At 32.9% G+C, this 21,991-nt stretch overlaps 1 protein-coding gene across 1 annotated transcript in view; it reads right to left on the reverse strand.

The window, feature by feature from the left end:
• Positions 1 to 21,991, reverse strand: part of LOC134855011 (innexin unc-9-like) — a gene marked incomplete at its 5' end in the record, with an annotated part of 29,451 nt that overhangs the window by 911 nt on the left and 6,549 nt on the right. Inside the window, 8 exon segments of the mRNA XM_063871390.1 lie at positions 52 to 294; positions 6,917 to 7,042; positions 7,440 to 7,661; positions 11,284 to 11,416; positions 11,645 to 11,791; positions 17,666 to 17,791; positions 18,020 to 18,166; positions 19,803 to 19,857. Coding sequence (XP_063727460.1) covers positions 52 to 294; positions 6,917 to 7,042; positions 7,440 to 7,661; positions 11,284 to 11,416; positions 11,645 to 11,791; positions 17,666 to 17,791; positions 18,020 to 18,166; positions 19,803 to 19,857 — 1,199 coding nt within the window.

Consider the following 21,991-nt stretch of genomic DNA (forward strand, 5'->3'; position numbering starts at 1 on the left):
AGTAACCAACAAAAACCTTGACAATGAATAGTTCGGTAATTAATAATTAACCTGCTAGTTCGATTCCCGACCGCGTGTGATGTTGTTGTGTTGCCACTGTCATCGCCGATTCGAACGTGGGAGGGGGAATGTTCAAAGGAGGGGTGAACAGAAGTCTCTCCTTGGCCTCTAGTGACGAGGGTTCGTTGAGGGGGTCTTTGTTTAGGATAGGTTTGGGTGCACTTGGCACTGGTGGGGGTCTGTTGTTGAAATTGAAGGTGGGGTGGGTGATGAAATCATCATAGAGATGAGATACTAAAACAGACAGCATAACTGGCCTTTTAGCTAGTCTTTGCTTATGGTAACTAATTCTAACGTGATTATCAGACAAAATTTCCTTTATTTACCAATTTTCTAGAAAAATTAATATTCGACGGTCCAATGAGGGTTTGGGTAAATAAATAGTTTTCCTTTTTTTACTGATTGTGGTACTGCTAAGGCAGTAACATTGATGTATATTGTGATGTAAATATCTTTAAACCTATTATATCACACAGTGTACCAAGGTCATAGGAAATGAGGCAAAAATGAAATTCTCCGAAAAAGCGCAATGATTCTGCGTTGCTCTTTTGTCAGTTCAAATTCAGTTTTCAAAATTCGAATGCAATTTCAATGCAATTTTCGGTCTGAAAGTCAGAACTACTTCAAAATTTAGGACGTCCAATAAATTTGTTAAAAGCTATAAAACTACAACTCAGCCACAGGACTGAAAAGAGAAAATATAGTTAGTTAAATACACTATTTGCACTACATTCTTTCACAACTTAACGACTAAGTTCTTTGGGGTACCACACTAAGAAAATAAAGAGAAAGAAGTTTTGTGGGCAATACAAAAAGTATTCAGCTAGTTAGTATATCGGAAATGGTCGTTTTTGTATGTTTGGAAAATTTATTTTGCAAATTTTTCCCACGGAATGAAATCTTCCAGAAAACGTTCATGAATTTTATTCACTGTGGTTTTGATCAGAATACGAAACTTAGTCACATTTTTTATAAAAAAAATTGCAAAATTTTATGTTTTTGAGGCACAGATGCCTCGCCGATGATGTACGGCTTACAATTTTCAAGCAGGACCAGATTCGAGGGAGAGTGGGAGAGAATCGAACCCTGACAACTTAAAATAGTTTTTTTGTGGTATTATCTTACGACATCAAAAATCGGCTCATAAGTTCTAAAAATTTGCTTAGGCGCCTTTCGCGCTAGGGTATACTACATTCGAAGGGGAGCGCGCCAAAAAACGAAACTTTTTTGCTATAATGTTCCAAAAAGAACTCAATAACGGCACAGATAGTTTTTAAAAATCGTTTTTTCATGGCGCTTTGGGATAGGTGAATTGTTTTTTGAATATTTGCTCCCCGCACGAAAGTTCTAGAAACGCGTCTGCTTTTAAAAACATCGAACAAAATAGTGGACTTTTTTCTGGCTCAAAAATTATTTACATTTTTTTTAATATGAGAAATAAACCATCTAAAAACTATACAACTTTTAATTACAAATTTTGCCTGCAATATATTTTTATTTGCTTGAGTTTAGAAAGCTTTAAATGAATATGATCATAAATTATGCACTCAATAAGTCTACTTAAACAGTTTACGTTTATTTGTTTTTAACAAAAATTCTTGCAAAATTCAAGCTTGAGAAAATATTCAAGTCTACATAGTCAAAAATTGATATCATCTTGAAATCATTCAGAAAACAATTTGTTTCATTCTTCTCCTAAGTCTCCTTCCCGCTCAGGGAATCTAAGATCTTCCGCATTCGAGTTCCATGAATAAAAAACTTTTAAATTTGAGTTTTATTGTCAGCGTGAAAAAAAATGAATGAAAATTAATCGATTATAATCAATTGAAAATGGATAATACGGCTAATATTTAAAGATGCAATAAAATTCACTGCAAATTAATTATAATCAATTTTTTTTACATTCATAAATAAAGACAAAAAAAATCCATTATCATTTGAACATGCGAATTTCAAGGCACACAAATTCTTTTGCACGTTTTAAACTAAATGTGGTTCTCTGTTGTTAAATATGCAATTTTTTTTCTGCGAAACTTTGATGTTTGTTACTCAATTGATGTTAGTAATTTATGTTGCTTTCAACAAACTTCTTTTCTTTTAGAGGAGGAGGATTTCAGAGCAATTTTTAGTTAAATATTTCCTAAAAAGGGCCAAAAATGGCTTTTGTGACTTTTTTAAATAATAATTGTGAAATTGACATTTAGTTGTTACGTGTAACTTTGTATGAAAATACTATACTTGACAGGTATCACATCCCAAAAAAATTCTTGACCAAAAATTTTCCGAAAATGGCATTTTTGACTTGTACTACGGTTCTGGTGGCTGGTGGCGGGGTAAGAGAAGAAGAGACAAATGTTGGGGGTTCATGGAGTGCGTTTATGGAGTTGTTGGGCAATATGCAAAAAAAATGGTTTAGGCCGTACACTCGTTCTGCATAATTTTTGTATTAATCATTTAATAAATGCAGATATTCACGCAAAACTTTCCACGACGCAAACTAAAAGCAAAGTGAAAAATATCCATTGTAATTGATTTAAATTGGATTATATTTAATCTAAAACTTGATAAAACAAATGATCACAATCGATATGATTTTCCATGTTGCTGTCTGAGGGCAACAAGTTTCGATTATATTGTTAAGAAAGTAGGCTATATTGTAGACTATATTCGATTATATTGTAAAGAAAAAATAGTGGAATCTATTTGTAAATAACTAACTGACGATAAAAACAGATACCGAACCGATTAGTGTAAGATAAAATTAATTGCTCTTAGAAGAGAAAGTCTTTTTTTTTCAAAGAAACCTCTACAACCCCTCTACAACATTTTCTTTCATCATAAGACTCACAAGCCAAAATTGCACATCAGCCAGCAATGAACTTTTGTGAAAAATGGAGGAAGTTATAGACCAGCCAAGTTTTCATATATTGTTATCCGTACAGATGTAATTTATTCCGAACAGTTTTCGAATCGCAAGAAATTCAAAAAAAAAGAAAAAAAATGTTGAGGTTTAGAATCTGCCAATTTTTTAATATCTGCGCGATAATTCAAGTTGTTAAATATTCATTGACAACGATGGATGGAATAAAAATTAGATACGGCAAATCTCGCTTCGAGTTTTCTCTTATTTGATTTTCCACCTGTAATGACTATCATAATTAGAAAAAAAATTACAATGGACACATAAAAACTGTAGTCAGATTCAATTAATATAAAACAAGTTTAATCATCGCGCAAATATGAATAATTGGCTACTTCTCAACCTCAATATCTTTATCTTTTTTGGCAATTTTTGTGAATCGAAGCAGTCAGAAAATGATTACATCTTTACGGATCATAATATAGTAGAGCATAATAACCTCAACTTCATATTGTGGACCGACAATCAGTTCTCGTGCACGGAGTTTTGCAATGGCCACGTTGGGAAGAGCAGGGAAAATTCTGGGTCCAAATATGAACAGAAAAGTGGAAAGTGCTCCTGTTTTGGATCTCAGAGAGAAATACTAACCATATCAAACAGTCCGAAACCAACTGAAACCGTCTTCCATTACTCTTAATTGTGCTACTGTTTGTTCGAGATCAAGTTTAAGCGTTAAGCGCTGCTAGTTTTGTTAAAGGCAGCTTGAGGAAAGCTATCCACCCCCACACAACCCTTCCCCAACCCTTGATCTTATTTTTTTGAGTGGAGGGGGAGGGAGTAAGGGGAAGCGCTTAAATTTGAAGTTGTGTTAACAGAAGGGAGTACATTTTTCGCTCAAAACTTTGGCGCTTGATAACAGATTTAAATGCAAAAAATAATTGCAATTTTTTCAAATGAATTACTATTTGTTTTAGCACGACTTCGAACTCAAACAGTAGGATCAGGTGAATTTTTAACAATTGCGATTCTGAAATAAAACTGATTGGTATGAAAGAAATACATTTTGCATGCTTATTGGGCTCGGAATTTTCGGCCTCCTTTTTTGACTGATCAACCATTTAATTATTTGCTAATTCACGTCAAAATATTTACTTAATTTGAAAAGAAATAGAGATCAGAGAGAGAGAGAGAGAGAGAGAGAGAGAGAGAGAACACGGCGTTCTTAGAACAAGAACATTTTCTTACAAAATTGTCTACAGAGCACAATTTAATGGTAAAACAAGGTCTATTTGATGTCGCAAAAGATATCGCAAAATTAATTTGATCACCTGAATATTGTCGACGAAACTTATGAATTTTTAACTTTGTAAAATTTTGGAAGGAACTCTTCGCGCATAATTTGTTATCTGGATTTTAATAAGTGGGGGTAAGGGATGTATTTAATATCTAATAATGCATTTAAAAGACCAAATTGCCTGCCTTATTTTTCCACACAATTTTCGATTTTTTTTTAGCTAGCGGTTATCGACGATATTATTCCAGTCTGAAAAATATTGATGCTCAGGGTTGAAAATCTAAAAGGTTTAACGTGCGAACATTTCCACAAAATGACAACTGTTTGAATTGGAGCTAATTGGACAGCTATAATTCAAATTGGGATAATTAACGCGCAATATATTTCTTCGTATTAAAGCATAAGAGGTAAACAACATCAGGGCAAAGCAATATCTTCAATGGGGATAAAAAAATTTTGTCGAAAACTATTACTGACAAAAACTAAAATTGACTAAATAAAAAAACCACACCGAGCATGAATATTCCTTTCTCTTCGAAAGTCGGAACAATTACACCCAGGGGCGGATTTAGGGGGGGGGGCGGGGGGGGGGGGGGGGCGGACGCCCCCCCCTCAGGGATTCGACCCCCTGCCGACCCAAAGGGTCCCCCCTTTGATACTTTTTCAGAAATCCATTTTTGGCGGACCGACCCTAAAATTTTTCTAAAGGCGCCTTCGGCGCCAATATATACCAACTTTGAGGGGGAGCGCGCGCCAAAAAAAACGCAATTTTTTTGTCAAAATCTTTCAAAAAGTGCCCAAAAACGGCTTTTTTGACTGTTTTTTCAAAAATTTGCCTGCGGCGCAGAAAATTTTGCCAAAATAGGGGCAAAACAGTGCTTTGGGAGAGCTCGAAAAATCAATTTGGTCGACCTAAAAAAAAAAAAAGGTCGTCAAAATTTTGGAAAATTTTTCGAAAATCCGCCCCCCCCCCTCGAGAAAATCCTAGATCCGCCCCTGATTACACCATTCCAAATTGAACTAAGACTTTAACTTTCTTTTTCTTAAACATTAAAAACAACATTTTTTAATCAATAAATTTTTGATCGATGTTATAGGTCAGCCGGATCATTACTATGCCCTGATATTAGCAGACTCGTTCCATTTAAAATAATTTTCTGTCTGTGTTAATTCTACGCTATGCGTTAACTCTTTTGCGCCTAAACTGTCTCAAATTGGCCAAATTAGCAAAATTCAAACCATCTTAGACTTAAAAATAAAAATCACGATTAAAATATCTTTTTTTAAAAATGGACATCAATAGCTTTCAGATTATATAAAAACTCAAAACCAAAGTGGCTATTTGAATATTCATAGTTCTTATTTAATAGCGCAGTGTTATTTTAAAAAAAACTAGAGAAATTGCAAACATTGTATATATTTTTTCATTTTAGCGGCAAGACGGCGCAAAGAAAAAATTTTAGCTTCTCATATTTTTCAGATATATTTTTTTTCATATTGAGCATTTGTTGTTTATGGAGCAACCTTGAAACTCGTAGGAAAATATTTGTACTTTTTGTTTTTGTTTTTTTTTCAACAAATTGTTGATTTTCTAACTAGACAGTTTTAACTCCATTTTTTTTATCCTCGGAAGGACCACGACGCCTTGAGCTGATAATTAATTTAAAAAACCCCAATGATTGTTTTTACTAATATGATAGGTGTTTGAAAATGCGAAGTTTATGAAAACTTGTTTTGAATGCTGATTTATCGTGACTTAAAATCTCTTCAAATTCAAATGTAGAAGTTATCTGGTCTTTTTAAGAAAGTTATTTGGTCCGCATGCTAGAAAGTTTTCAAAAAACATACAAAGCTCAATTTATTTACTTATTTTTTTAAAATATCATTCTTTTTTCAAAAATATGTTGAAATATTTATCAAACCTAGGTTTATTAGTTTTTTTAAAATTAATTTCGTTCCATGTGCGTGGTGAGATGCGGAACAAACGCAAAAAAGTTATGAAATGAGCTCATTGAACATTATTTTTGTCCAGAAAAAAAACGAATAAATTTTTCTTTTTTTTGCAAAATACATTCTTAATTTTTAAGAAAACTTATGTTGCCACAAACAGCCAAAATGAAGCTTCTAAAACTAGTTTATGAAAAATTGGTAGAAAAATTAAGTTTTTTTAGTCGAAGTGATCAATTTTTCTAAACGAAGGTTTGAAATTAGATTCGCCTGACTTGCTCGAAATTAGACTAATATTCAGAAAAATGTAACCGGTTTTTCTCGAAACTGAGGTAAATTCTCGACTCTTTTTAATGCCAATCGAATAAAGAGTGCAAGGCTTTTGGTATGACATATCATTTGACGCCTTCCGATGATTATTTGTGGTACCTGAAAAAATGAAGAAAAAAAACACCCAAATACCTTGTTCTTTTTCTTTTTCAATGTTCCACAAATAGTCACAATGACTGACCACAATTAAAATGTTTACAACAAGTTTGCATGCAAAATTTTGAATATCATCAAATAGTATAGTCAACGGTCATCAAATCAAAATACCAATTTAAAGTTTTTCTAGTCCAGATTTGTTCTATGACAAACTGATGATACTTTAACTTAAACTACTTAACAACCACTCCCTTTCTTGAAGTAGTTCCGCTACTTGTGAGTTAAGATAAATGAAAACAAAATGGATAAAGGTGTCTGAAGTGTCTGACCCAGTTCGGAGGTGATGATTGAGCTGGTATTTCTGGAGATGAGTCGAATCAAGAACACTCCGTCTGATCTCAAGTAGGCATTCACGAACTTCCTCACAGATCTCCTCTCCATGTCCGATGAGCCACCTTATAAATAATATCATAACAAGCTGTATAACCAAAATAATAATTGTGAAATATTGATAATAAATAAAATACATGATAAAAAAAATATCAGGTTTCTTGCCATCAATTAACAAAAATGTCAAAATTTTGCTGACTAGACTAAAAAAAATGTAAAATAATTTATATGGAAAACGCCTCGAGATGAGTTTATTTTCTAATCGTTTGTGCTTTTATATTTTTTGCAAATTTTTTTAAATAAAACCGTAAACACCAACAATTATGTTCGTAAATTGTTTTAAGATAGTTTTATGAAAACTTGTTAAATTTTCAGGCTAAAGTTTCTTTAGGTGTTTATATTTTTTATCATCATTAAATGTTCATCAATATTTCAAATAGCTCAAAATTGTATTTCACTCACCACTGATTCGATCATCCCAGCCGACCCTGTGTAGAAATTTCAGGTGTTTCTTGATGTAATTGACTCTGTCTTGACACCACACAATCCTCGTCAGCCAGATGATGAAGTTGATGCAGGTGAGGATGGCCACAAACACGAACCAGAACCAGAGCACCACGAAGATCTTCTCATTGAACAGGTTGATGTTAAGCACACATTGTACTGTGTATTGGTGCAGGTTTCCTGTGAAAAATGTCAAAAAGAACATAAAAGGTTGACACTTCAGGCTAAAAACTTTTTGGCCTGAATTCAGAAAAAAAACATGACCGATGAAATCAAAAAAAGCCGATGAAATCAAGAAAGAGCCTATTCGTAAAAAACGCCTATTCGTAACACAATTTGAGAAAACTGGATCAATTGTTAATTAATTGTCACTTTGGAAACTCAAAACTAAATGCGATTTAAAGCTATATGAAGTCACTGACGTTCTCAGCGCCATTTAACCATTTGTAATTGGAGAGCGTAATAAACTTTCACTTAAGCAAACAAATTTGAAGTGATTTGGAGAAAAAAAAACAACAACCAAACCGCAAAAAAATCAAATTTGTCTGAAAAAACGGATGATAACTTGGTGCAATTTTTCCAAAAAGACAAGAACTGGGAAAATGGATTTCCATAAATTTGTCTGCGGTTAAAATTTAATTATTAGAACAACAACAGAGCTTTACCAAATTATTTGACCTAAGACTTTCCTTTTGAGCAAACTCCTAATTAGCACATTCTAAGATGTTTTACATTTCTCCCCAATAGTGAAAGTTTTCCCCAACGATTAATCTTTAGAAGGTGTTTTTTATAACTTTAATCAAACTTCTACTTCAATACTGATATTTGTGTGAAGCAGGGGCGGAGATTTAAGTTTTTTTGTGTCGCCATATTGGCTTTAAAAAAGTAGCTAAGCTTGTTGTTTTGACCACTCTCAGAGATTCGATAGAAGTCACTCTCAAAGTCACTATCACTGATTAAGATACGAGAAACAACCAGGATCAAGTGCTTGTTTTTCAATGCAAAAACAGGTATCAAAAAACATTTGACTCTCTTTTTTCGGTCTTACTGCTGACGTTTTTTGCTCTAAGGCGCCCATCGAAACACTCGAATTGCTTCACTTGCCTTCTAACTTTTTCAAGAATCCTGATTAGAGTCAAGCAAAAAATATATTTACGAGAATTAAAAGGTTTTCAAGTCTTTTCAGCTTGATTTGAAAAAAAAATTAATTCCTAAAATATCTTTAAATATCAAGAAAAACTAGTGCCAGCTTTTGACTCGTCAGATTAATTTAGTTTGAATAGTTTTTTTGCTAAGTGTCACTATGAAGTTTAATTTGAAAGTATAAGTAGAGACTGTTAGTAAAGCAGCGGATTCTGAAAGCTTAGCCGCGGTTTCTATCTCTGAAAAACTACAAAACTACCTCCAATAAAGCATTCAAAAAACGTTGAGACAAGAAACATTTGCTTAAGTCAAAGCTATCATAATGGCACTTTCTTGTCATAAATAATCGTCATAATGTTTTGTGCGACTTGTACAGGATAAGTTTATTGTTCCGATCTTCGAAAAAAGTGAGGAATATATATATATATATGCCCGTGATGGTTTTTTTTATTCATACCCATTTTAGTAAAATGGACTGCGTATGGACATCGATCTGAAACTCTTCAGATTGCCAAGCGAGTATGCTTGCGCTAGACTAAATGCGGCTCTGCCGCTGGAAGAATACTTTGAAAATTTGTTTCAATAGGCGAAATATTTATGCGCGGCATTTTATACGCACTCATAAACGTAAGAACTGAATTGAGGCAAGCTATTTGGTCTTATTAATTTCATAAACGAATCAAAGTTTAACACTTAGGTGTTATCAGCCTAAAGTTCATAGTTTGTCAACGTTTCATTTACCAAAAACTATTCGAGACTAATTAATGGGCGGTCGGAAAATTCAGGGCTTTGCTCTGATACGAGCAGTCTTGTTTATTTTAAAATCCAGCCTCGAGACCATAAAACTGATCAATTTGCTTGTCTATTCAAATCTTTGAAAATTTAAACCAAATATAAATAGATCAGCAGTCGACTACATTTTAATGCCTTTGATTTTCCTGCTCAACGCTCAGAGCCTAAAATTTTTCATATTCAAATATGTAAGAAAATACAACAGAATGAGACAAAACTGTTGATAAAACTTCAGATTACAAATTTGTTGACAAAAAAACACTGCTTTTTGTCACTTTGACAGATAAGTTATGCATTTTTATCATCTAAGGCATTAATTTTCAAATCTTTAAAGAAAAATCGTTTTTTATGTTCACAATGTTTGCGTTAGGTTCGAGCGATATTCATAAATAAGAATTATAACGTCGCATCACTTATACTTTTAGTTTTAAAAAATTTAAGCATTTAAGGAGATTTTTTAGAAATGTTTTGAATAATTTATAGGTCAAAAAAATGTTCGTTGAAGATTGAACTAAAACTGGCCAGATTCAACGTGATGAAAGGAGAAGTTTTTTTTGACGCTTTGCTGTCCAAAAGTAAATTAACCGCAGTTTTGTTTTTAGTTTGTACAATTTTTCGATGCGACGTAATTATGGACTTTTAGATCTACAACTAAATTTATCATCTACATCTGACAATTTAAAGCATTAAATCGCTGGTTAATAGAAGGGTAAGACACCACACATTTTTATTGGTCTTTTTCACTTAAAAACCGATTAAATTGTAAATTAGTTTTAAAAAGCTAATTTTTTTGCGGAAGGGGCCATTTTTTTGAAGGTCATATGAATAAAAAGATCAATTCTACAACGCCCGCCCATTAGCTACTAACTTTGTTCTTGTATCACATTGCATCGTGCTATGACTGAAAAACTATAAAAATTTTCCAAAACAGATTACACAGAAAAACGCAAGTTACAATTTTTGCAAAAAAAATCAGTCCAATTTAAGTCATAAAGGTCTTCTAAAACTTCAGCGAAATGTTTAAGAAATAAGATAATAGCTGTTTATGAGTCTGCTAAAAAGATGTGCAATTTTGAAATGACTGAAGTTCCAGCTCTCAGTCAAAAAATCACTGGTTTGAGTTACACCATAATCAGTGGAGCTCGTTGTTTGAGGTTGAGGCAACGTCCCGACGTCAATAAAACCTACAAAAGTTTCAATAAAGCTCTTAGCCGGGCGTGCAAAATCAGTTCTCTGTAGAAAGCTGCACATGGCTATTTTAATGATGAAAGAATCGTTTATGATTTATAAGATAAATGTTCCGACCATTGAAAATGGGGAAAAACTTCGTAATCGGGTGTATTTAGTTTTTTCTTTTTGTTTTCCACGCAAAGTCAGATACCAAAATTAATCATCGGACTGGGTTGAGTGATATATCATATTAAATTTTTTTCAGCCATGGATTTTTCATCTAATTTCGAGCGAGTGAGTAGGCTTACATAAACTTATTTAAGCTTAATTTAAGCCTTAAATTTTGTTTTTTTGAGTAGATTTAAGTTTTGGAATTTTTAGAGCCCTGTTGGATTTTAAAAGATCAAATTTTCAGAAACAAAATTTGAAAAATTAAAAAAAAAATTTTTTGAAAACTTTCTTAAAAAATGTTTTACCATTTTTGTCCGTTTTTTTCAATTTGCCTGTTTTATTATGACTGTTAAAAATGCCTAAGTTCTTGTTTATCGTTCAGATCCTTTTATCAAACCACGAAAAAAATGAAAAAAAACTCGTTTTTTCGTATTTTTTAAGACTATGGTCGGAACTATCTGTGCTACTTGCACAGTTAACTGCTATCCTTGTTTCTGTATGTCCGAGTTTTTTGCAATATACTAACCAAGTACCCTGACTCGGAAGTCGCAGAGGGAGACATGGGGGAACCCGAAGGTCTGTTCAAAATCGGGACCCCACAGTCCGTTGGATCTGTACGCATCCTCGTACCCGCTCGCACTCACTCGCGAATTCAACACCTGAAGATAGAAGGGCATAATGAATAGGTTTCAGTTTTTGCAACAGTTTCATTGATCTTCAAATTTTCTTAAACATGCCTTACATTTCTAAACTTCAAAGTGAGTATACTTCAAATCAATCTAAATAAATTGTTCTCTTTAAAGTTTAAACTAATATTGCGTGTTAATACTTATGCGGCCTTATCAAACTTTTATAATCTTGGTCGGAATAATATAAGTTCTGCTTGCCTGCCAACCGTAGTAGTTGAAGTCGTATCCGAGTAGCCAGTTGAGGAAGAGAATGTGGAAGAATATGTTCACCACGTAGACTGCTTTCAGACACAGGTAGAAAGTAGTCAAGTAGCCACTGTGTCTCTTGTTACACAAAACCAGAGCCTTAAAAAACGCTATGTGAAAAACAGCGTTGAAGCAAAACATGGATTTTGCTTTCAACGCTGTTGCAAATACCATTACATCAGGCTTCGAAAGTAAGGGCAAGATCAGTGCCTGAAATCAGAAAAAATGTTCTGATAGTTTTGAACAATTTGGATGGTGATTGCTTTTTCATTTACCCCAATCCGTATCATATCACAAAAATGTAAGATTAAACAGAACTTTAAACTTTCTAAGAAGTTTTTTGATGTCACTTTTCAACTTTCTCTTGTTGTAAGAGATTACTGTAATAGACAACTTTAAAAAATACATTTCATATTTCCACTAACTGCCTTTTTTATAGTTCCCAAAACTAGAGTCGTATTTTATTACAACATATCTACCTGAAATGAAAAAAAACAGGTTTGAAAACTCAATTTGCCTATAAAAATTAAAAAGATTTTGTTTGTTAATTTTTGCAACTCTTTTGCTCAATTACAACAAGCATTCATGTTATTCGATTATCTTATCACTTAAAATTAAGACTCACTTCTCAATTTCAACTTTGCATGGTTCTGACCAGATCGAGAAGGATCATTCCTTATAAAAAAAAATCGAATAACCGAAATTTATATTTGCTAATCAGAATTAAGTGTCTAAAGGTTCGAAGTAAAACAAGCGTGAAAATCAGTCAGCCGTCGATCGTTTAAGCGAAGTTGAATTGCAGGAAGGGGTATGTATACTGGTGTGCAAAAAACCCGAGCTGGCAGGAAATTTTTCTAGTCAATTAGAATTCAGTCAGTCATTATTGATATAATTAGAGAAACAAACGATAAAGTCAACCAGCTCAAAGCAGTTTAAAGAGCATTGCTTGGTTGAGAAGTTCCACGCCTTCGGTCTTGAGAATAGCCCTATGCAGAGAGCGATCGGTTTTTGTGAACAATTTTCATAGTGTTTTACTAGTGCTGATTTAGATTATCAGGATAAAACGAATTTAACAAGAAATTTAAAAAGCGTTTTTCTATTTTGTTTAACATAAGGTAAAAATCATGAAGACAAACTTATGAAGACAAACTTACCATTCGTTTTTTGAAATTCGGGCATAAAATTCTAACCCAAAAGTGGATGGTTTTTTTAGTCAGTCAAAAGTTACGCCAAAACATCTAGGTCGATCACGGACATAATTATATCAAAGTGAGCCCCTTATGTGGCCCAGCAAACATTGTTTAAAATGCTTTATTTTTATTTGATAGAAAAAAAAGTCATTTTTACTATAAATACTAATTTTCTATTTAAAAACCATTTTAAAACAATTAGGGCCAATTTTTAGAGAAAATAACTTACATAATGTCTGTTGGGCTATGTAAGAAGCTAATTTTGATTTAATTATGTCTGTAATCGACCACGCAAATTTGGCGTAATTTTTGATTGACTAAAAATAATCCAAAATGATTCATTTTTGTAGTAAAATTTGGGTTCGAGTTTCAAAAAATGATTGGCAACATATTATTATTGTTGAAAATCTTAACAAATTTTGTCTTCGTGATTTTTACATAAAGTCAGCCCAATTTGAGAATTTTTGTTCTAAATTTATAGTTTCATATGTTTTGTCCGGATAGTTTAAATCAGTACTGTACTACGATTTCAATCTTCACTAACCTTGCGTGCGGCGATGATATATCCAGACCTGATCTCTCGCTGGCTCTCTATGTATCTAAAAATCCAAAAAAAATGTTCAATTTTTAATTATTTCTGGCCTACTTGACTGTTTTTCACTTATTTACTATTACTGATAAAAGATTTATAGTGAACGCCAAATTAATGACCGTAATTTTTTGTGTCAACAAATCTGATTGATATTAATTGAGTCAAAAACTATGACAAAAACTTGGTGCAGTTTTTCAACCAATTATATTAAAGATGCGGTTAAAAATTGTCAAGATAAAACTTGTCGAAGTGAAGCCGAGACTTGTCAAAACACGATTTAATCGCTTTGCTTGGAGACCTGTTACTTGAGTTAGATTTCGTGGTAGAGAACGCAGTGGAATACCTAGCGCCTACAGATCAAAATACTGCAGTACGAGACTGTGTCGTGAAATTCTTTCTTTGCTCAAAGTTTCAAAAAATCGACAAATTATTACTAAATATAACATTTTTTGAATTAAAATTTTTAAAACGGAGGGTTTCTCTACCCTCTGGAAAAACTCTGGAAAAACTATTGAAAAAACTCTATTTTTAAAAATTCCATGTAACACTAAGAAAAATCATTTTGACCAGAATTTTCAGCGCTGGGTACCAGTAGAGAAAGGAGAAAAACGTTTAATCATTTACCAGCTTTTTGGGGTTGTTCAATACGTTGTCTTGGCCCGTTTTTCCCTCTTGTTGGAAAATGCAGCTTCAAAAAAGTTGGAAGTTGCTCATTCATAAAAATAAATTGTAAGGTTAAGCAAAACCAGATTCATTCTTAAGTTCTCTGATATCACTTGTATTAGAGCTACAATGGAAGGATGGGATCAATTTCTTATATATGGAATCAAAAGCTTGCGTTAAAAACCAATGTTTTCGACCATTGTTTGAAATCAACAGTTGATGATACTGTACAAATTGCATGTGAAAAGTATAACTACTGAATGAATAACTGGTTTGCACCATGAAAAGTTTTCTCAATGAGGAGCAATACTAATACAATTACAAACAAACAAGGCTGCTCGTATCAGGGAAACACTCTGAATGTTCCGACTGACTTTTAACTGGCTTAAGGCTGATAATAATCAAATTTTAATTGTAAAACTTAAGTTGTATATGAAGTTGACGAGACCAACAAGCCTGCCTCAATTCATTAATTCAATTTTCTAGCTGAGGATAACTTGAGTAAAATTTACTTCTACTCTTTCAGCATCAAAGTATGAAAAGCACGTTCGCAAGACTATTTCAAATTAACCGACCAGTCACGATAATATAGTGGTGCGCGCGAAACGATCAGCCCACGTAGGCCAAGGAATCAAGACCCAAATTAAGCAAACAGTTTTTTGAAATTGATCTGATTAAAAAAACCACTCCAAGCTTATATGATCTTCCCTTTCTTTGAAAGTTGGAACAATAAAACCATCTAACGACATGTAGAGTTATTACATATTAAAGACCTACAAAACAACATTTACCGGTTTCATCTGCTCAATTTGTATAAGTACATCAAATTTGCGAGCTAGATGACACAAAAATTATGAACGAAACATGATAGATACTTAAAAATTAAGTTTTCTCTATATCCAGTGTAAATTGCTGCTGTGCAAGTAATACAAGAACTTTCCACTACAGTTTTAATTTAAAATGGAACAAAATGCTTAAAAGTCAGATTAATTTAGTTTGAATAGTTATTTTGCTAAGTGTCACTATGAAGTTTATTTTGAAAGTATAAATAGAGACTGTTAGTAAAGCAGCGGATTCTGAAAGCTTAGCCGCGGTTTCTTTCTCTGAAAAACTACAAAACTACCTCCAATAAAGCATTCAAAAAACGTTGAGACAAGAAACATTTGCTTAAGTCAAAGCTATCATAATGGCACTGTCTTGTCATAAATAATCGTCATAATGTTTTGTGCGACTTGTACAGGATAAGTTTATTGTTCCGATCTTCGAAGAAAGTGAGGAATATATATATATATGCCCGTGATGGTTTTTTTTATTCATACCCATTTTAGTAAAATGGACTGCGTATGGACATCGATCTGAAACTCTTCAGATTGCCCAGCGAGTATGCTTGCGCTAGACTAAATGCGGCTCTGCCGCTGGAAGAATACTTTGAAAATTTGTTTCAATAGGCGAAATATTTATGCGCGGCATTTTATACGCACTCATAAACGTAAGAACTGAATTGAGGCAAGCTATTTGGTCTTATTAATTTCATAAACGAATCAAAGTTTAACACTTAGGTGTTATCAGTCTAAAGTTCATAGTTTGTCAACATTTCATTTACCAAAAACTATTCGAGACTAATTAATGGGCGGTCGGAAAATTCAGGGCTTTGCTCTGATACGAGCAGTCTTGTTTATTTTAAAATCCAGCCTCGAGACCATAAAACTGACCAATTTGCTTGTCTATTCAAATCTTTGAAAATTTAAACCAAATATAAAAAGATCAGCAGTCGACTACATTTTAATGCCTTTGATTTTCCTGCTCAACGCTCAGAGCCTAAAATTTTTCATATTCAAATATGTAAGAAAATACAACAGAATGAGACAAAACTGTTGATAAAACTTCAGATTACAAATTTGTTGACAAAAAAACTTTGCTTTTTGTCACTTTGACAGATAAGTTATGCATTTTTATCATCTAAGGCATTAATTTTCAAATCTTTAAAGAAAAATCGTTTTTTTATGTTCACAATGTTTGCGTTAGGTTCGAGCGATATTCATAAATAAGAATTATAACGTCGCATCACTTATACATTTAGTTTTAAAAAATTTAAGCATTTAAGGAGATTTTTTAGAAATGTTTTGAATAATTTATAGGTCAAAAAAATGTTCGTTGAAGATTGAACTAAAACTGGCCAGATTCAACGTGATGAAAGGAGAAGTTTTTTTTGACGCTTTGCTGTCCAAAAGTAAATTAACCGCAGTTTTGTTTTTAGTTTGTACAATTTTTCGATGCGACGTAATTATGGACTTTTAGATCTACAACTAAATTTATCATCTACATCTGACAATTTAAAGCATTAAATCGCTGGTTAATAGAAGGGTAAGACACCACACATTTTTATTGGTCTTTTTCACTTAAAAACCGATTAAATTGTAAATTAGTTTTAAAAAGCTAATTTTTTTGCGGAAGGGGCCATTTTTTTGAAGGTCATATGAATAAAAAGATCAATTCTACAACGCCCGCCCATTAGCTACTAACTTTGTTCTTGTATCACATTGCATCGTGCTATGACTGAAAAACTATAAAAATTTTCCAAAACAGATTACACAGAAAAAAGCAAGTTACAATTTTTGCAAAAAAAATCAGTCCAATTTAAGTCATAAAGGTCTTCTAAAACTTCAGCGAAATGTTTAAGAAATAAGATAATAGCTGTTTATGAGTCTGCTAAAAAGATGTGCAATTTTGAAATGACTGAAGTTCCAGCTCTCAGTCAAAAAATCACTGGTTTGAGTTACACCATAATCAGTGGAGCTCGTTGTTTGAGGTTGAGGCAACGTCCCGACGTCAATAAAACCTACAAAAGTTTCAATAAAGCTCTTAGCCGGGCGTGCAAAATCAGTTCTCTGTAGAAAGCTGCACATGGCTATTTTAATGATGAAAGAATCGTTTATGATTTATAAGATAAATGTTCCGACCATTGAAAATGGGGGAAAACTTCGTAATCGGGTGTATTTAGTTTTTTCTTTTTGTTTTCCACGCAAAGTCAGATACCAAAATTAATCATCGGACTGGGTTGAGTGATATATCATATTAAATTTTTTTCAGCCATGGATTTTTCATCTAATTTCGAGCGAGTGAGTAGGCTTACATAAACTTATTTAAGCTTAATTTAAGCCTTAAATTTTTTTTTTCGAGTAGATTTAAGTTTTGGAATTTTTAGAGCCCTGTTGGATTTTAAAAGATCAAATTTTCAGAAACAAAATTTGAAAAATTTTAAAAAAAATTTTTTGAAAACTTTCTTAAAAAATGTTTTACCATTTTTGTCCGTTTTTTTCAATTTGCCTGTTTTATTATGACTGTTAAAAATGCCTAAGTTCTTGTTTATCGTTCAGATCCTTTTATCAAACCACGAAAAAAATGAAAAAAAACTCGTTTTTTCGTATTTTTTAAGACTATGGTCGGAACTATCTGTGCTACTTGCACAGTTAACTGCTATCCTTGTTTCTGTATGTCCGAGTTTTTTGCAATATACTAACCAAGTACCCTGACTCGGAAGTCGCAGAGGGAGACATGGGGGAACCCGAAGGTCTGTTCAAAATCGGGACCCCACAGTCCGTTGGATCTGTACGCATCCTCGTACCCGCTCGCACTCACTCGCGAATTCAACACCTGAAGATAGAAGGGCATAATGAATAGGTTTCAGTTTTTGCAACAGTTTCATTGATCTTCAAATTTTCTTAAACATGCCTTACATTTCTAAACTTCAAAGTGAATATACTTCAAATCAATCTAAATAAATTGTTCTCTTTAAAGTTTAAACTAATATTGCGTGTTAATACTTATGCGGCCTTATCAAACTTTTATAATCTTGGTCGGAATAATATAAGTTCTGCTTGCCTGCCATCCGTAGTAGTTGAAGTCGTATCCGAGTAGCCAGTTGAGGAAGAGAATGTGGAAGAATATGTTCACCACGTAGACTGCTTTCAGACACAGGTAGAAAGTAGTCAAGTAGCCACTGTGTCTCTTGTTACACAAAACCAGAGCCTTAAAAAACGCTATGTGAAAAACAGCGTTGAAGCAAAACATGGATTTTGCTTTCAACGCTGTTGCAAATACCATTACATCAGGCTTCGAAAGTAAGGGCAAGATCAGTGCCTGAAATCAGAAAAAATGTTCTGATAGTTTTGAACAATTTGGATGGTGATTGCTTTTTCATTTACCCCAATCCGTATCATATCACAAAAATGTAAGATTAAACAGAACTTTAAACTTTCTAAGAAGTTTTTTGATGTCACTTTTCAACTTTCTCTTGTTGTAAGAGATTACTGTAATAGACAACTTTAAAAAATACATTTCATATTTCCACTAACTGCCTTTTTTATAGTTCCCAAAACTAGAGTCGTATTTTATTACAACATATCTACCTGAAATGAAAAAAAACAGGTTTGAAAACTCAATTTGCCTATAAAAATTAAAAAGATTTTGTTTGTTAATTTTTGCAACTCTTTTGCTCAATTACAACAAGCATTCATGTTATTCGATTATCTTATCACTTAAAATTAAGACTCACTTCTCAATTTCAACTTTGCATGGTTCTGACCAGATCGAGAAGGATCATTCCTTATAAAAAAAAATCGAATAACCGAAATTTATATTTGCTAATCAGAATTAAGTGTCTAAAGGTTCGAAGTAAAACAAGCGTGAAAATCAGTCAGCCGTCGATCGTTTAAGCGAAGTTGAATTGCAGGAAGGGGTATGTATACCTGGTGTGCAAAAAACCCGAGCTGGCAGGAAATTTTTCTAGTCAATTAGAATTCAGTCAGTCATTATTGATATAATTAGAGAAACAAACGATAAAGTCAACCAGCTCAAAGCAGTTTAAAGAGCATTGCTTGGTTGAGAAGTTCCACGCCTTCGGTCTTGAGAATAGCCCTATGCAGAGAGCGATCGGTTTTTGTGAACAATTTTCATAGTGTTTTACTAGTGCTGATTTAGATTATCAGGATAAAACGAATTTAACAAGAAATTTAAAAAGCGTTTTTCTATTTTGTTTAACATAAGGTAAAAATCATGAAGACAAACTTATGAAGACAAACTTACCATTCGTTTTTTGAAGTTCGGGCATAAAATTCTAACCCAAAAGTGGATGGTTTTTTTAGTCAGTCAAAAGTTACGCCAAAACATCTAGGTCGATCACGGACATAATTATATCAAAGTGAGCCCCTTATGTGGCCCAGCAAACATTGTTTAAAATGCTTTATTTTTATTTGATAGAAAAAAAAGTCATTTTTACTATAAATACTAATTTTCTATTTAAAAACCATTTTAAAACAATTAGGGCCAATTTTTAGAGAAAATAACTTACATAATGTCTGTTGGGCTATGTAAGAAGCTAATTTTGATTTAATTATGTCTGTAATCGACCACGCAAATTTGGCGTAATTTTTGATTGACTAAAAATAATCCAAAATGATTCATTTTTGTAGTAAAATTTGGGTTCGAGTTTCAAAAAATGATTGGCAACATATTATTATTGTTGAAAATCTTAACAAATTTTGTCTTCGTGATTTTTACATAAAGTCAGCCCAATTTGAGAATTTTTGTTCTAAATTTATAGTTTCATATGTTTTGTCCGGATAGTTTAAATCAGTACTGTACTACGATTTCAATCTTCACTAACCTTGCGTGCGGCGATGATATATCCAGACCTGATCTCTCGCTGGCTCTCTATGTATCTAAAAATCCAAAAAAAATGTTCAATTTTTAATTATTTCTGGCCTACTTGACTGTTTTTCACTTATTTACTATTACTGATAAAAGATTTATAGTGAACGCCAAATTAATGACCGTAATTTTTTGTGTCAACAAATCTGATTGATATTAATTGAGTCAAAAACTATGACAAAAACTTGGTGCAGTTTTTCAACCAATTATATTAAAGATGCGGTTAAAAATTGTCAAGATAAAACTTGTCGAAGTGAAGCCGAGACTTGTCAAAGCACGATTTAATCGCTTTGCTTTGAGACCTGTTACTTGAGTTAGATTTCGTGGTAGAGAACGCAGTGGAATACCTAGCGCCTACAGATCAAAATACTGCAGTACGAGACTGTGTCGTGAAATTCTTTCTTTGCTCAAAGTTTCAAAAAATCGACAAATTATTACTAAATATAACATTTTTTGAATTAAAATTTTTAAAACGGAGGGTTTCTCTACCCTCTGGAAAAACTCTGGAAAAACTATTGAAAAAACTCTATTTTTAAAAATTCCATGTAACACTAAGAAAAATCATTTTGACCAGAATTTTCAGCGCTGGGTACCAGTAGAGAAAGGAGAAAAACGTTTAATCATTTACCAGCTTTTTGGGGTTGTTCAATACGTTGTCTTGGACCGTTTTCCCCCTCTTGTCGGAAAAGGCAGCTTCAAAAAAGTTGGAAGTTGCTTATTCATTAAAATAAACTGTAAGGTTAAACAAAACCAGATTCATTCTTAAGTTCTCTGATATCACTTGTGTTAGAGCTACAATGGAAGGATCGGATCAGTTTCTTATATATGGAATCAAAAGCTTGCGTTAAAAACCAATGATTTCGACCATTGTTTGAAATCAACAATTGCTGATACTGTAAAAGCTGCATGTGAAAAGTATAACTATTGAATGAATAACTGGTTTGCACCATGAAAAGTTTTCTCAATGAGGAGCAATACTAATACAATTACAAACAAACAAGGCTGCTCGTATCAGGGAAACACTCTGAATGTTCCGACTGACTTTTAACTGGCTTAAGGCTGATAATAATCAAATTTTAATTGTAAAACTTAAGTTGTATATGAAGTTGACGAGACCAACAAGCCTGCCTCAATTCATTAATTCAATTTTCTAGCTGAGGATAACTTGAGTAAAATTTACTTCTACTCTTTCAGCATCAAAGTATGAAAAGCACGTTCGCAAGACTATTTCAAATTAACCGACCAGTCACGATAATATAGTGGTGCGCGCGAAACGATCAGCCCACGTAGGCCAAGGAATCAAGACCCAAATTAAGCAAACAGTTTTTTGAAATTGATCTGATTAAAAAAACCACTCCAAGCTTATATGATCTTCCCTTTCTTTGAAAGTTGGAACAATAAAACCATCTAACGACATGTAGAGTTATTACATATTAAAGACCTACAAAACAACATTTACCGGTTTCATCTGCTCAATTTGTATAAGTACATCAAATTTGCGAGCTAGATGACACAAAATTTATGAACGAAACGTGATAGATACTTAAAAATTAAGTTTTCTCTATATCCAGTGTAAATTGCTGCTGTGCAAGTAATACAAGAACTTTCCACTACAGTTTTAATTTAAAATGGAACAAAATGCTTAAAAGTGTTTCCTGCACTGACAGTTGCGCGCTGACCAGATGTGCGCTAACAGAGATTTCAAAAACCGGTACATTATTGTTATTATGTAACGGTTAAACCTAAAAAAAGTTATGTTTTCTTCATCACATTTTAACCCTTTTAAGTAGCCTGGTATGAAAAATTTATTAAACGTCAGAAAATTATATTTTTTTTTGTCATATTTTAGTTTTTTAAGTAGCTTGGTTTCAAAAATTTTCTCGACAGTCTGGGATTTTTTGGAACCTGGAATTTTTTTAGAACCAAAATTTTTGGAATTTTTTGGAACCAAAATTTACCGGATAATGACGAAAAAAAGAAATTGTATGTTTTGACAATAGTTTGTTCTAATGATTGCTTTTGCCGAAACATACTCGAATACAAATCAGTGCATGTAACGACAACATTTTTGAAAAAAGAGCCGGTGAAGGTGTGCAACCCCAGTTTCCCGAAAATAATATTTTTAAAAGAAAAACGAAATCAAAT

This window comes from Symsagittifera roscoffensis, chromosome 10 (assembly GCF_963678635.1).
Source record: "Symsagittifera roscoffensis chromosome 10, txSymRosc1.1, whole genome shotgun sequence".
In the NCBI taxonomy this organism is placed as follows: Eukaryota; Metazoa; Xenacoelomorpha; order Acoela; family Convolutidae; genus Symsagittifera; species Symsagittifera roscoffensis.